The 15,967-nt window shown below is 36.8% G+C and overlaps 1 protein-coding gene across 1 annotated transcript in view; it reads right to left on the reverse strand.

The window, feature by feature from the left end:
* Positions 1-225: 225 nt before the first annotated feature.
* MEI4 (meiotic double-stranded break formation protein 4) overlaps positions 226-15,967 on the reverse strand; it is an 80,136-nt gene continuing 64,394 nt past the window's right edge. Inside the window, exon 5 of the mRNA XM_074820557.1 lies at positions 226-554. Within this exon, the coding sequence (XP_074676658.1) occupies positions 303-554 (252 nt within the window). The 3' untranslated portion in view covers positions 226-302. The remainder of the gene's footprint in view (positions 555-15,967) is intronic.

Consider the following 15,967-nt stretch of genomic DNA (forward strand, 5'->3'; position numbering starts at 1 on the left):
TTCATAGCGCTTATTTTAAACATCACCTGAAACAACTTCCTTTGTTTCTATTTTCACTGTGTATGCAAACACCAACATACTGTTTTCCTTTACAAGAAACAGCATTTATTCAAAACGACACCTGGATTATTACATTTTTTCTATATTTAAAATTGGAAATAAATTGCATTATCTCTGAATTGATATTATGCTGTATAGTATAGTAGTTTAAAGTAAATGTTTTCCAATAACGACAATTTTCCTGTCTGATTTTCCAATGCAATCCCACCACAATTGCACTGTTAAAAAGTAGGCTGCTTGTTTTAATCAATCTGTATTTGAGCTGAGTTCAAAAGAACATTCACTCTCCATAAATAAAAAGAAAACAAAGGGAATTCATCTGAGAGATGAAGAATAATTTGATCAAGGTTCTTCAGAAATTTGATTTTTTCTTCTCCATCATAGTCTGAGCTTGAAACATTACTTTCTTCTGTCTCATTTTGAAGAAGTTGTTCCAGAATCATGCACAAAGGAAAAATATTCTCATACTGGGTAACGTCATACATGGCCTGGATCTGTGAATAAAGAAAAATCAATACATAAGCCCAGTGTGAAAACGTTTCTGCAGCCCACTGTCTCAGATGAGAGTTTAAGGAATAATGTTAAAATCTGCAGCAGTATTTATGTAATCAGAATAGCTATACGCTCAGTATGATTACTTCTTAGAAATGTTTTCCTTTTTGTGACAACAGCCAAACAACTAACTCTCCATCATACTACCAAGTGAAAAGTCAATATAACATCCTGTTCATGAGTCAAAGAGAATTTTCTCTACCTAATTATTCACAGGCTGTGACATACAGTAATGATCTACAGATAAACAACAACAACAGTAGCTTTGTTTTAGGCATATAATTGGTGGATTTCTGTTTTGTGAGAAACAAAATAACAAGTAAAAAAAGAATTTTTTTTTACTCTCAAATATAGACAATCATCTATTCAAATGACACCTCTAGAAAGCAAATAAAAAGTCCAAATTCTCAATCTCAATAGAAAATACACAAGCCAGTACTAGATATCTGAGTCAGTTACAAAGTGGAAGAGTCAGTTTGTCAAATAAGCTCAACACATTTGTAATTTGGTCAGTAAAAGCCTTACAGCTATATCTAACATAAATTTACCTGTCCTGTATTTGGAAACTGCAATTCCAAACTAAAGCTTTCAGAATCTCTGCCATACATAAGGAATAACTGGTAAGAAAAAAACCTTAAACCTTGGGAAGGTGTCCCTCTGGAATGAAGTTCTGTGTCCTCCTTAACAGCAAAATCTACCAATAATATGAGATGACCTTGTTCTGAAAAAGGCTGCAATTACAGTAACTAGATGATCAGAACCGAAATGTAAAATAATAACTGCTAGAAAACTAATTAGATATTTTAGAAAATGGACCAACAGCTCTAGTGAGCCTGTGTGGGAGTGTCAGCTCTGCGCAGCTGTGGGAGATTCAATACGTTAAGAGTCAAATCATGTGTTACTGGTAAATGATTAAGAGGCAAGTCGGCATTGGCCCATCAGCCCTGCACAGCTGTGGGAGATTCAGTACTTAAGAGCCAAATCGACATTGGCTGGGGAGCTCTGCTCAGGTGGAGAGCTCTGTCCTGTGCTGGCTTGGAGAGGCACTAGCTCTGCTCTGGCCCAGAGAAGCAGCAAGGCTTGAAGGAGAAGCAGGCCTTGGAAGAAAGATAAGTCAGCTTGGGGAAAGTATGGAGCTGTTTCTGGGAGATAGGGTTGATAACTGTCTAGTTGCTGATTTGTTTATTACAAAGTAAGAGCTTGGATGACAGTGTAAGTATGTATTATTGTATGAGTATGTATTAATGTAAGAAGAGAAAAAGAGATATTAAAGAAAATAAACAGCCCCTGCCCTACAGAAAGAAAGAAGAACATTGTGATGTGTGAATTATTTTGGCCTCTACAACTTAGTACAACTTATTACAACTTATTAAAATTTAATACGAGCCTGTACAACTGTTCAGGCCTGTGGTACAAAGCCAGATGGATCTAGGCTTCCACATGGGTTTATGAATCAGTACTATATCACTTTGCCCACCCTAAACTGCATACTGCTAGACTTTCCATAGTGTGACATTTATTACCTAACAGTAGTTTTTACAAACAATGTAAGTAATTTTTTATTCCACTAGAATCTAACAAAAAGACAGCACTTTACCTTCCTTGGGTAAAGCTACCTGCTGTCTACCTCTGCTGTAGACAGTGGCCCAGGGATTGCTCACTTTGTCTTTCTGAGCTAGTGTTCTTAAACCTAAAATCTGTGTTGAAGCTTCCTAGGGTAATGTTTTTCAGGTAACCGCCCACCTCAGGGACAACACTAAGACACCACAGCCATCCCACTGCAAAGCCTCAATGTAGCAAAGGCATTTTGCTGAGTTTTCTAGACATCTTGAAAATTAGGTTAATTACTGAAAAATACTATCCCTAGCCTGGCATCCTCCAGTTCTGTCCCTCTGGAACCTGGTAAGAAAAATCTGCAGTTTGAAAGCTGCTGCCAAGAATTTGATATTGACATTCTTATCACAACAGCAAAAAATAGAAAAGGACAATATTAAGTATTTGCATACTTTTAGAGTCCAATTAAATAAAATTGTATAATTAGAGAAAACCTCCTTCTAAAGCAGAGGTAACAAGAAAGTCTGTTTCTTCAAATACCAAGCATCTGATTCTAGGACAACCATGCCTATACACTGATTGTTTTGACTATTAACTAATACTAGTGAGATAAATGTATTTATTTTGCTTATTAGATTATACTACAGCTTTCTAAATTGAGAAAATAACTGGTATTAATGATTTCCTGAATTTCTAGGATATAGATGACTGTAAAGGCCTACGAAGTCTGCTCTGAAGACTTTCAGTGTAGGAGTCATCTGACCAAACACAGGCATCAACAGGCCAAGATAGTTATCCTTGGTTCCTGTTTTAGTCAGAGGGAAGCAGGGGGTGGGACTCAGTTGCTTGAATGCAGATATCTATTGTCATTTTGGATGTCCAAGGGTATCCAAGGCATGTGCATGAGTAGAGCTTTACATAAGAGTCAGCAGCTGTAAGTCAGGAATACCACCTCAGGGCATCCAGTGTGCTATTAGATGTCTGAGTTTTGGCAACTGAGTAGTTCCCAGGGTCTTTCAGGAGGTAATTCATCCCATCTTAAACTAGACCCTCAGATGTACCATGTCCTGAAACTCTTTACAGTGATAAAGTATGGTTGTGCTCAGAAAAATGACTATGTAGAAACACAAATTGAAGTTCTGTGCTTTTAGTTCCTGTAATTTGGATATTGGAAGTACGTTACAAGCAAAAACCTTTGTTTGACTTAAGTGTTTGCCTTGTAAATTCTCTCAGATCTTCCTTTCGCATGAGGAATCAATAGAAAATGTTTTAGAAAGGCAAATTATGTCACTTCACTTATCCCTGTAACCTCGGGCTCTTCCAAGCAGTTAAGCAACTGTGTAACTTTGAGTGGGTCTTGAAAAGTGCCTAATTGCAGATAATCAGAATTCATATATTTACATCACCAAGTTCAAAATGCAGGAGTGTCAAAGTTTCTGGCTGAAATGAATTCTCTAAGCTTCTCCTACATTACAGGGTGACCACCAGGAATAGCACACATGGAAATCTGAAAGCAGAGAAGACGTTCTCTAATCTGTCGTCTTTACAATGCTGTCATAAAAACCAGTACTAATACGTTAAAGGAAAGTGCTCAAAAATGTAGGTAGCAATGACAGTCAGAATGCTAAAGAGTCATCTGTGTTCCAGGTTCATGGGCTTTTATTATACTTCCTCTTTGCGAAACAACGGATCAGATGGCCCTGGATCAAATTCCAGGCCAACTCTCTTACTGGACAGATTTTGAGTTGGAGTCTTCAGCAAAATTTTGGACAGAAAGTAAGGCTCTGAAAGCACAGAATTGAAGTAACCTTCACAGGATAGTGGATGTAATTTCTGAAGGTTATTCAACCAGATTCAGAAAAAATCCCAAGTGATATTCTATGTGCAATTTTTGCATTTAGAATATTTTTGTTTTCATGTCTTAGTGGTTCATGCACATTTATATCATTTATTCAAGTGCTCTCAATAACAGCAATATAAAACAAGAACAGAAGAATAAATACTAGCTTTGAAGAAATTCTCTACAGTACTGAAGCTATTTACCAGCAACTCATATTTCTAGTGATGAAGTCTGTTGAGGCTGGAATTTTCACATGCAGATGACTGATGCTACCTTCTGAGTATAGGCAAATAACTTTTGTTCTTTTATGTCTACAGAATGGAGATAATACTTTACCAGTGCAAATAGAAATTAGACGAAAAGAAAGAGATTATGTTCATAGCAACTAATATTTGCTTCCATGCTTATGTAGGCTATGGACAAAGCGTCAACAACACCTGTATGCTTTCTGGAATAAGCCAGAAACAGCTCTAACTCAGGAAAACTTCTTTTTGGTTTAGAATGACATGTCGAAATGCTGTAATTTCTGACAAATTTTAAACAACTAGAATTAATCTTGAAGCACAATTATGTTTAATTAATGACAAAAAGCCTTCCTCTTTTTCCATCTCTGTAATTTAGTTAACACATGTTTAGGCTTTTTTAGTCCTATGAAGATACCAAGTTTAAATGTATATTGCTACAAATAATTATACACAACACAATGCTATACAAAATACTGACATACTGATACAAATTTGAATCAAACTGGAAAGATGAGTGTTTATACACCTCTGCTGTTTAGGAAGTGATAAAATTGACACTTCTAGAAGATATCTATTTTAGCAGAAAAGTGTTCCACCCAAATCTCCTCAATACAACATATTCTAAGTATTGCTTCTTGTAAATTTTTTCTTGCAATTTTTGCCACTTCCATTTCTTGTCAAACTTTTACTAATCAGCAGGGATATACTGAAATATCAAGTGTTAAAAGTTAGCATTTCTCTTCTTTTACATGCATATTTTTCAGAGAAGCATAAAGGGTAGACCAAAATAAACAACAGGAACTGCTAAAGCCTGGCTAATATTGCCTTTCGACAGAAGCAGAGGCAGCACTGCAAGCTGCTGGGCTGTGATCACTTAGATAGTTAAGGAGGATGTAGGACAGAACAGAATGGTATCTGCCATTTAGCTAATTCCAGCAAAAATCCCCCGTGGCCCATCCCCTCCTCAGGGAAGCAAATGGAGCCAAAGCTCCTAGAAATTCTTCAGAGCAAGTATTACCAACCAATCAGCAAATAGTCTCAGTACCCTTTCCTTGCAGAAGGCTGCTGGTACAGGCAGGTACATGTGCAGTCTGAATTATTTTCAAGAAAATGAAGATTCATAGGCTAGGAGGCCACAGAGCAAGCGTAAGCTGATGTCCCATCTAACACAGAACACAGGATTTACCCAAACTACTCCAAACTGTTTGAAGTGGAGCATGCCAGTTATTTGCTGCCTTGACTTTCTGGAAGTAGGAGGGGTTGCTCCATCTAGAGCTAAGAGGAAGGTGGATCTGAGACTAAACAACAAGGCAGTGAGAAGTTAAATACAGCCATTGATGTCCACAGGATGAAAACATTATTTCTGTGTTCACTATGCCTGTGTACAGGAGGGATGCTTCTCTAAAACTGCTTTCAGTATTTAAACACTACAGTTGTCTTAACAAGTATATCATTATAAAAACAAGTCTCTAAACAGAGAGATATTGACAGTATCACTTTTTAGGAAAAAAGTTTCTAAATCATTGTAATGAAAAATAAGAAAGTGACTGGCTAGAAATGCTATCAACAAGTGATCAGCATTTAGTAAATTTTGTGTTTGCTAAAATAATGCTAACAAGCCTAAGTTTTCAGTAAAATCAACACCGTTTTACTCTATCTGTCCAGTCTGAGTGAGAGGTTAATGGGAATGTATTTTAAGAATGACTAAATTGTTTCCTCAAGTGGCAATACATTCCCATTTTATGAATAAATAATATCAGTTCTCACAGGGGATTCTGTTCTTGACCCTTCATTTTTCCTTTGAGAAATCCCTATCCAGGCTACTTATTGCTGTGTTCAAGTCCTAAACACAAGACAAACAATTTTCAGAGTGCAGCATGCACGTTTGGATAATAGGCATTTTACTTCAAAACCACATGGATGTTCCACAAGCACGTAAATAACCTCTACATGGATCATTAAGATTTACAAAATGATATCCATGGTATAAGCAAGCACACAGTAGGATAAAAGAGGTTGTCTCTAATTGCTGTTTAGTGTTTAAATAACATGCTGATAAGCATCTCTAAAATATTTAAGGCAGGCATGCATGAAAGACTTTACTAGAAATCTTTCTGTTCTGATTTTAATACTATTGTTTTTGCTTAAAAGGTAATTACCTTACAAATTGCCATGACACAGGATTCAGTTTTTAGCTGATTAGCATTTGTCTTTAATTGCTTTTTGTTTTGTGATTTGAAATTCATATTTCCCTAACATCCCTCTCGGTAATCATAATCCTCATTAACCAGTCAGTATTCACCTGCCAAGAATGTTCAAACTGATTTACACCCTCTTTCAGTATCTAAAGCAAAATTCACATCACCTACAATTCCTTATTTAAATTTATACCAACCCATCCCACCCAAACTTTTAAAGTATTTTGATATTTTATTCAATGGTATCTGAAATTCTAGTTGTGTCGTCTTTATCCTTGCTGACTATCACTTTCTTCTCAAGTAGCTCCCTAAGATTCAACAATTCTGCTTTCAAATCAAGACGAAACGTGCCTGCAGAAAGGGTCAAGGAATTACTAACATTTGTGAAAGCCAAATTCCAGAGGAGGGACCATCATCTAAATTCTCGGAACACATGAATCTACAGCATGTGCAGTGACTACAGTCCTGAGCAACATATTGTCCACACCATTTTAGATGTCCCAGGTAGCCTCACAGAAGAGAGGTTTCAGAAGCAACAGTAAGAAACTTGCAGAAATGATGTTTGCCCAGATGACATACCCTGGAAAATACTTTTGACAACAAAGAGAACAAGCACTTTAAATTCTATTACCCAAGGGGAAGATGCTTATCCCTGAGACATCTATGCATCATGCCTCTTCTACATATCATTTAGCAGGGTCATCTGTTACTAGCCCTTAATATGACACACTGAATTACAAGAAATTCCCCAGCCATCTTAAGCAATATTATTCTTATCTAGTAATATGATTTCCACAACATATTTTAAGAAATTAAATATAACAGCAGTAGAGCATTCAAGCTTCCATTTTGGAGTAAGAATTATAACAATTCCCTTGTAAGTAACATAACAAAGACACAGAAAGCTTTAAAAAGCAAATTCTAATCCCTCTTACCCTGTTGAAGAAAGCTAGAATATGAGCCACTACGAAAACTCATTTAGAGTTGAATGAATGAACCTTCTTGGGATAATGGGAATTTATAAACCTATTTTACTCCAATCTACAAGTCATAAACTTCAACTGTCACTTCTGTCATATATGTTACTTTTGAAATCTATTCTAGAACAAAAAATCTCAATTCTTCACAAGCTGAAGCATGAAATATGTTGGGTTTTTATTAGTTTTTTCAGAAAATAATCTGAAATAATGACTGTGAAACTATCTATCATAGTATGGGTCTGTCCAAATCAAACGGACTACTTAAGTATATTTCTAATTAAAAAAAAAAAAGTTCTAGACCAGACAGTCGCATGCAAAGTCATTATCAGGAAAAAAGGAGAAAGAAACCAACAATAATAATTTCGTTAAATGTCTCAGCTATGAACACTTCCGTATTAGAGAAAGGTTTTTGTTGTGGTTTTTGTCCTGGTTGAGGAGGAGGAGGAATTGCCTCCATTCCTGTAAACTCACAGGAAAAGAGAACTGTGGGAAAGTGGAGGAAAGAGGCTTGTCAATTCAACTATAAAGCAAAAAAATCCTGGTTTTAGCTCCCTCAGATATTTGCTTCCCTCCAAAAAGGAGCCTTAATACAGTTTACATTCACTTCCAACTCCAATCAGTCATAAAAAACTGACAACAGACTGTACCACATACTTTGTTCTGCCTCACCTTCCACCCCACCTTCAAAGTACTGTTTGGGACTTTGGTTTCTTTATCCATGTTTTGTTTACCTTTCAGGGAGTCAAAGGATGGAAGACAGATGATAATTTAGATGTGGTTATAAGCAAGCTGCTAATTGCTCATAGAAACTGAGAGAATAACAAAGATGGAGGCCTTAGTAAATAAGCATTCAGATTTTTTAACTAGAAGGTCAAGTATCATATCAAACTTATTCCAACATATCAGAAAAACAACCTAAAAAAGCAGGAAGAATATAAGCTGTCAACCCATCACTTTTCCCATTTAGTAGCTACTGCCCATAAGAAAAGCAAGGAGTAGGACAGAAATGAGCTCTCATACTCTTCAAGTGTTCTTAAAAGTTACAAGAAAGCTCCTCCTGACCAGAAAACCTACGGTGCTTTGATTGCAGCTAGTGTTTGAACGGGCCTTCCCAGACAGAACTGTGTTCTGTTCACGGACAGACTTGTCCTTCAACACTTCCACTCAATTCCTGGGTCAGCCTTATACAGATCAAGCTTCTGTTTTTAGCAAAAAGGTGAGAGGTAACACAGTCATAACATCACTTCATTGCCTGATGTGCATTTCTTTCATTTACCATAAGCAAGTGTAGGAGTACCATATGCAATAACCATATCATTAAAATAATAAATGTTGTTTGTTGACATAAGAAATTATATTCTCGTCGTACAAGAAATGTCATAAAGTATACAGTAATGATAGTAATTAATCAAGTCTTGAAAATAAACATCATACATATAATATTTTTATAGGTAAAGAATGACACTAAGGTAATAAAACTAAGTTTTGAATAACAACAACAATAAAAAGTCCTCAATTAAAATCACATCAGAAAACAATGGATTGCTGAAAAATAGAACTATACTAGTTTCAAAAGATTTACTGACATAAGTTTACGTATTTTTAGAAAACGCACAGAAGTACTGAAACTAGAGAGCAATCACTTTGCTTTAGTGGCTCTAACGAACACAGTCTTACCAGTAACGCAAGATGCACGCTTATTAGTACTTAATCATAATTCATTCATTTTTGAAAAGCTTTTGAACATGCTTTTCCTCTCATAAGGCATTTTTTGTTTTTTAAAAGTATAACCTTGACTCATATTTAGCTTGGCTTACTAAAATTATCTCTTCCAATACTAGGGGTGGAAAGTATCAAATGAAACTAGCAAGTAGCAGATGGCTGGTCTGAAAACAAATCAAAGTGGTAGGTTATCACACACTGTGCATTTAAACTGCTTGCCACAGGATATTGTGAAAGCTGAAAGCTTGCATGGGGTGAAAGGGAAGTAAACACTGTATGATTGTGAAATCCACTGATACACATGTAAAAACAGTCACCCTCCACCTTAGCCCAAATTGCTGGATACTGGGGGAATGATCCTGGAAACATCTCCAAACTCTTCCCTGGTTGTCTACTATAACCACTGTCAGCAGCAGAATATTTGACCTCTGATCTGAGGAGATTCTTGAGCATGGCCATTCTTGTGTTCTCCTATCTTCCAGTTTACTTTGCTGCCCTACCCACTACCAACATTAAGTTACTTCAGAGAAGAAAATCCCCCTTCCTTTTCCAGACAAAGTAAAGCTTGTTTTCAGCTCTGGAAGCCTGCAACCAATGGCTCTATATGCACCACAAACTTCTTCAGTTTCAGTGAGTTCAGTCCCTCCTCCAAAGACAGAGACAGAATCCACCTGAACAGAAGCAAACCTATGGAGTTTTGAATTAACTGAAAACGCAATACGTACTCAAAGCTTGTATTTATCTGCTGCAAAAGAAAACAGAAAAGCCATGAAAAACAAGACAAAACAAAACACCTAACAGAGCAAGAGGAGTGATTCTAGGCACTGTCCTATATGAGGAAAAGGACAAAGTTGGTTGGAACACAACATTAAGATTTGTAAGAAAAAAAGTGACATCTGCTTTCTGAATCACTTTCATCCAATGAATCGAAGTCTCAGAATACTTTTCATAAATAAAAAAGGATAATGCTAAAGAAGACAGATTTCCTTCTAATTATGCAGTTATTTTTCCTCTTCCATAGTTAGAGGCTGAACGTTGTAATTCAAGGTAATGTTCAACTAAACCAACCTTTGTCCTTGGTTTAGGAAGAAGTGTTTTATTTATCTACTTATCCTTCCTGTTGTTCTGGAAAAAAACCTTACATTGTACAGAAAAAATTCTTTAGGAAAATATTTATATTTCATATAACATTTTCACAAACTAGTTGCCTAAAATGGATGAGTATTTCCCTTAGATATGAAACTAGACAACAAAATATGGTGTTTCAATGATTCTAGCATCTGCCTAAAACACCAGCCTTCTACTACAATTATGTCACCAAATCCCATAGCCTCCTCCCAATTTTCAGTGAATATGATCAGAGTCTTCCAAATTTTAATTGGAAGACTCAAGAGGCATGGTCGCATATCATAATTTCATGAAAATTAGACAGGATAGAAAAGCAGCACTACTTTCTTATTCAATGTATTTAAAAGTATGTGGAATATGTATGTAGAATAAATCTTGAATGGATTAATAGAATTTAACAATACAAAAATGATGTTGCTTATTCAACTTAAATATGTGAGAAATTACAGAAGCAAAATATTTAATTGAAAATCATACAAAATATAAAAATATCATGAAATCATGAGCACAGTACAGTGTATCTAAAAGTTTATATCCATGCTGTAAAACTTAATTTTAGAAGCAATTACTCCTTTGACTAAAACATGACAAAACAAAATGGAACAGATTGTTTCCTACAATCTTTTCAGGCTTTATAGAAATTAAATGGGTATGACTATGAGCAAATATGATTTCTCTTTCAAATTTTACTTTTCCATTAATTTTGCATTGTGCTCTTCTGGAAAACCCCAAACCAGTACTTTTATAGACATTTTCACATTCTTGTTTGTTTGGTTTTTTTTTTTTTTTTTCAAATGCTACAGCAGCACACTAGTGTAAAAAGACAGGTTTTTAAGAGCTTCAGAACAGCAGTTTAGGACTTGTAAGCATCACAGTGGAACTGGTGCTGGAAAGCAGTTATATGCACTTCAAGATTGGCCCTCTAAAACTCAGCATGCCAGGAGTTACTCTAAAGACAGTTACATTTAGAAAGATCCTTTTGAAACCAAAAATCTTCTGCAGCTTGTGTGAAAATTGCAACATCCTGACAGGACACAAGAAAGCAAAGTAAACTTGAAAGGGATTAAACTATAAATCGACCATCAGAAGCCAACGAGTTTTTCTTTCAATTTTTGAAGCAGAAAAGAATGTAAAAAATATACAGGAAGGATTATGTACAGGAAAATGCTTATAATTCTAAAAGTTATGGTATCATCTGAAACAAATCATGGAAAAATTATTGAAGAAAGATCTGTGGTCTGAGTGTTGTTGTTGTTGTTATTATTTAGTGAAATATACTAGATCATACCATGCCAACCCAAGTTCAAGGGTTTCCTATACCTTAGCAGAAAATAAGCAAATCTGCTAACTGAAGAACAAGATACAAATCTCTTTACATTCACTTCCAAACTACAGATATTTCGAAGGGGACTGGACTAGCAGAATAATTAGCACTATTTAAAACACTACATGCTGTTTCTATAGAAAGTAGAGTTTAAAAATATAACTAAAATATGATACTTACCCAAACAATTTCAGAGCTTAATATAGTTTCAAGATGGTTACAAAAACCAGTTCCTAATCCTCACCACTATTAAAACAGCACATGACCTTTTGTGTAAAACAACAAACAGCATCATACTAGCAGAATTAAGGTAACTGACATTCAGAACAGATTCTCAGAGATGATTCTGTTCTCTCTGTAGGTGTCAGAGTACTTTCCAATTACTAAAAGATGACACAGTAGGCAAACTGCAATGCTAATGTCAGATTCACTGTGCAATCAGAATGCAATGTTAGATATAGCATGATATTTATTAAAAATTTGTCCTGAGAAGATGACAAAAATTCCAACATTTCAGAGGATGACTAGCCTTTCAAAAGGATAGCTAAGCTTCAGTTTGAGACAGCATTTTTTAAAATTAAATGGTCTGGAAAAAGAAATAAAGTATCTTCCTAACTGGGCCAGATAATTCAAAATACCTGCTACTTCATTTTATGCACAAAACTATTTACAATAAGCTAATTCGATTTAATAATTACCAGTAGACAATACATACAAGATTGCAGCAATGCTTCTTTAAGTGCCTTTAGTAACACATTAGCATTCCTCTTTTCTCTTTGCTACTTTAAACAGATATAATGCTGTAAATTTAATGCAATTTAACACAATTGCTTAATTTATTAGGCAGGGTTAAAAACACTGTGAAAGATATTAAAAGATCATATTAACATGTCATACTATATACAGAGGCCACCTAGCTCTTCAAAATGATTTCAGATGACTGCAGGAAATACATTAACAAAAATACAACAGAAAATCATTACAGATTGACTCTTTAAAGAGGAGAGAAAAAACAAAATCAAATCCTATCAAAATTAAGGTGCATAGATCATCTTTGTTATGCTGTAACTGACTCCTAGCAAATTTCTAGTTATTAGAAGGTCTAGCCTACCTGGCATAGTAATCATAACAGTACTAATGAGTGAATGACATCAGCTGCAATATAAAGAAAACCTCCTATTTTAATGCTCAAACTAACTTTATTAGAAGTCACTATCGTGAATCTGAACTTTTATACGTTCCATTGCTATCAGTGCTGTTGTAGAGAATATGTATGCTATAGTAGAAGGAAAACTTCTGGGATAACACAGTAATTTGAAGACTGTGAACAAATAAGAAACAGACTACTGCTACATTTTAATGGTTTTAAGGTAGCCACACAATACGTTCCTTCAAGTTTCCCTGATGACAGCAAGTTAGCCTATAAGGAACTCATGCTTGTGACTCTTTCTGCTACAGAACTTAACTTATTTCAATTTAATTCAGGTTCTCCTATACCGTACTATCACAGCCATTGATTTAGAGAAGTTTTTAAGCTTTCCAGTCTGCAAACTCTTACAAACTTCTCATTTGGTTTTGTCACAGGTCCATCTCTCTTCCCTGATACTGTCTATTTTATATTCCTTACTGGAGATGGAGGAGATGGGATTATCGCCATGTAGAACTATGGTTCATTTAATGTTCTTTTTAGTTCTCAATCCTTTGGCCAATAAGAATAGAAAGAATTTTACTTCCTTAATCCTAAAGGGTTAATTAGACTTCTTCCACCTACTGTTCCCTCAGTGGGATCTCAGTCTAGTGTTCAGAACTGTACAAGGTCAGCCTTGGGCCACTGCCACTCAGTATGTTGCTTTACCTTCCCATGAAACTTTCTTGATAGCTATAATCTCTTTCCAGAATAAAATATGCCCCATGATTTGTTCCAAACACAGGGACACAGGGATTTAGCAACAAGCAGGAAATTAGTTTATATATACTTTTTTCACCCCAACTCTTGAATGTCTGAGATTATATTGGAGTTATCAACTCAAACGCTCATGTGCAGATGAAGGAACTTAATGTCTGGGTTCTACGCTGATTTTAATTCCACTCCTTTTTGGTAAGAAAAGCAAGAACCTATGAGCTGCAGAGCCTTCTTTCGTTTTACAGGAAACTGCTCTTGTTTTCAGGATCAGAATAAAACTTAACCTGTTGTGAAAGGTCTTCATGAGCATCATCCTTGAAAAGGGGCAGAGTTAACAGCATTTCAAGATAACAGTAAGGAAAACTAAATGGAACAGCTTCTGACTGTGGTAATACAAATGCATGCGCACACAAATAGAGTAAATGCACTTCTTAAAGAAAGGATCATAGCCAAAACTGGAAAAAGTAATAAATAAGAAGAGGAATATATCAGGCCTCTTGGGTATTTCTACAATGTGAGTGTAGGTATCTTGTCAAACTTTTCTCAAACTAGGCTTTCATCTGGGTAATGCTAATGCCATTATTTCAGTGGATCCAACTCTGGCTGTACTTCAGCCAAGAATCATGGCATCTCTAGGTATGATCCACAAAACTGTATTCCTCTGAAAAATGACTATCATGAAGCCAAGGGATCTTCATATGGTTCTAAAAATGTTCAGTGAAAAGAAAGACCTCATCCACTCTATCACTAGAAAGAATGAAGTTACCAATACATCTATGACCACAGAGAAAGGCATTTCTCTAGGTAAGCATACAGACTCAAACTAGGAGGTGTTCCTCATGAAAACTGTACAACATCTTGCTTGACAGGGAATATCAGCACAACCATTGCTGCCCATAACAACCTTGTGATGAATTAATAAGCCTTGGAAGAAGAATTCTTCTTGAAGTCAGTACAAAAACATTGGTGAGGGAGGGCAGTTTGAATTTGTATAGACAGCTTGATAATCAGCTGGAGAAGCTGATGATGCAAGTAAGCGTAACTTCTTCCCAATTCCACTGTCATGCTTCTGGGTCTTATGTCTGGAAATTAACTGTTTTATATTCACACCCATCAACAAAAGAAAGTCAGTTGTGGCATCATGAGGAGCATCACAAGTCTGAAGACAAAGATTCTAGTACTGTCAAATCCCCAAGCCAGTTAGTCTAAACTGAGGTTCTTCTAAAAGAATTCAAGGAATTCCATGGGTAATTCTCCTGATATACCATGACCTCAGGAGAGCCAAAGCGCAGCTAGAGCTCAACCTGGCTACAGCTGTTAAAGATAATAAAAAATGTTTCTATAAATTCATTAACAACAAAAGGAGGATTAGGGAAAATCTCCCTCCTTCACTGGATGCAGAGGGAAAGATAGTAACAAAGGATGAGGAAAAGACTGATGTGCTCAGCGCCTACTTTGCCTCAGTCTTTAGCAGTGGAACTGGCTGTTCCCTGGACACCCAGCCTCATGAGCTGGGAGATGGGGAGGGGAAGCAGAATGAGGTCAGCACAGTTAAAGAGGAGATGGTCAGAGATCTGCTACACCACTTGGATGCACACAAGTCTGTGGGACTGGATGGGTTACACCCAAGGGTGCTGAAAGAGTTGGCAGATGTGCTCGCCAAGCCGCTTTCCATGACTTACCTGAAGTCATGGCTAACTGGGGAGGTCCCATTGGACTGGAGGGTGGCAAATGTAACACCCATCTACAAGAAAGGCAGAAAGGAGGATCCAGGAAACTATAGACCTGTCAGTCTGACCTCAGTGCCAGGGAAGGTCATGGAGCAGGTCATCTCGAGTGCCATTAAAAGTCATATAATGGACAACCAGGGGATCAGGCCTAGTCAGCATGGGTTTATGAATGGCAGGTCCTGCCTGACAAACTTGATCTCCTTCTATGACAAGATGACCCAACTATTGGATGAGGGAAAAGCTGTGGATATTATCTACCTGGATTTTTGAACAGCATTTGACACAGTTCCCACAGAATTCTCATAGAAAAACTGGCTGCCCATGGCCTGGATGAGCGAATGGTCTGATGGATCAAGCACTGGCTGGATGGATGGTCCCAGAGAGTGGTGGTCAACGGAGCTAAATCCAGCTGGCGGTCGGTCACAAGTGGTGTTCCTCAGGGCTCGGTGTTGGGATCATTTCTGTTTAACATCTTTATTGATGATCTTGATAAGGACATAGAGTGTATCATCAGTAAGTTCACTGATGACACCAAGTTAAGCGGGAGTGTTGATCTGCATGAAGATAGGGAGGCACTACAGAGAGACTAGGATAGACTGGATCAGTGGGCCAACATTAAGGGGATGAGCTTCTACAAGGCCAAGTGCCAGGTCCTGCACTCGGGCCACAACAACTCCATGCATCGCTACAGGCTTGGGGAGGTGTGGCTGGAGAGCTGTCTGGAAGAGAAG

This window comes from Strix aluco, chromosome 3 (assembly GCF_031877795.1).
Source record: "Strix aluco isolate bStrAlu1 chromosome 3, bStrAlu1.hap1, whole genome shotgun sequence".
NCBI classification, from domain to species: Eukaryota; Metazoa; Chordata; class Aves; order Strigiformes; family Strigidae; genus Strix; species Strix aluco.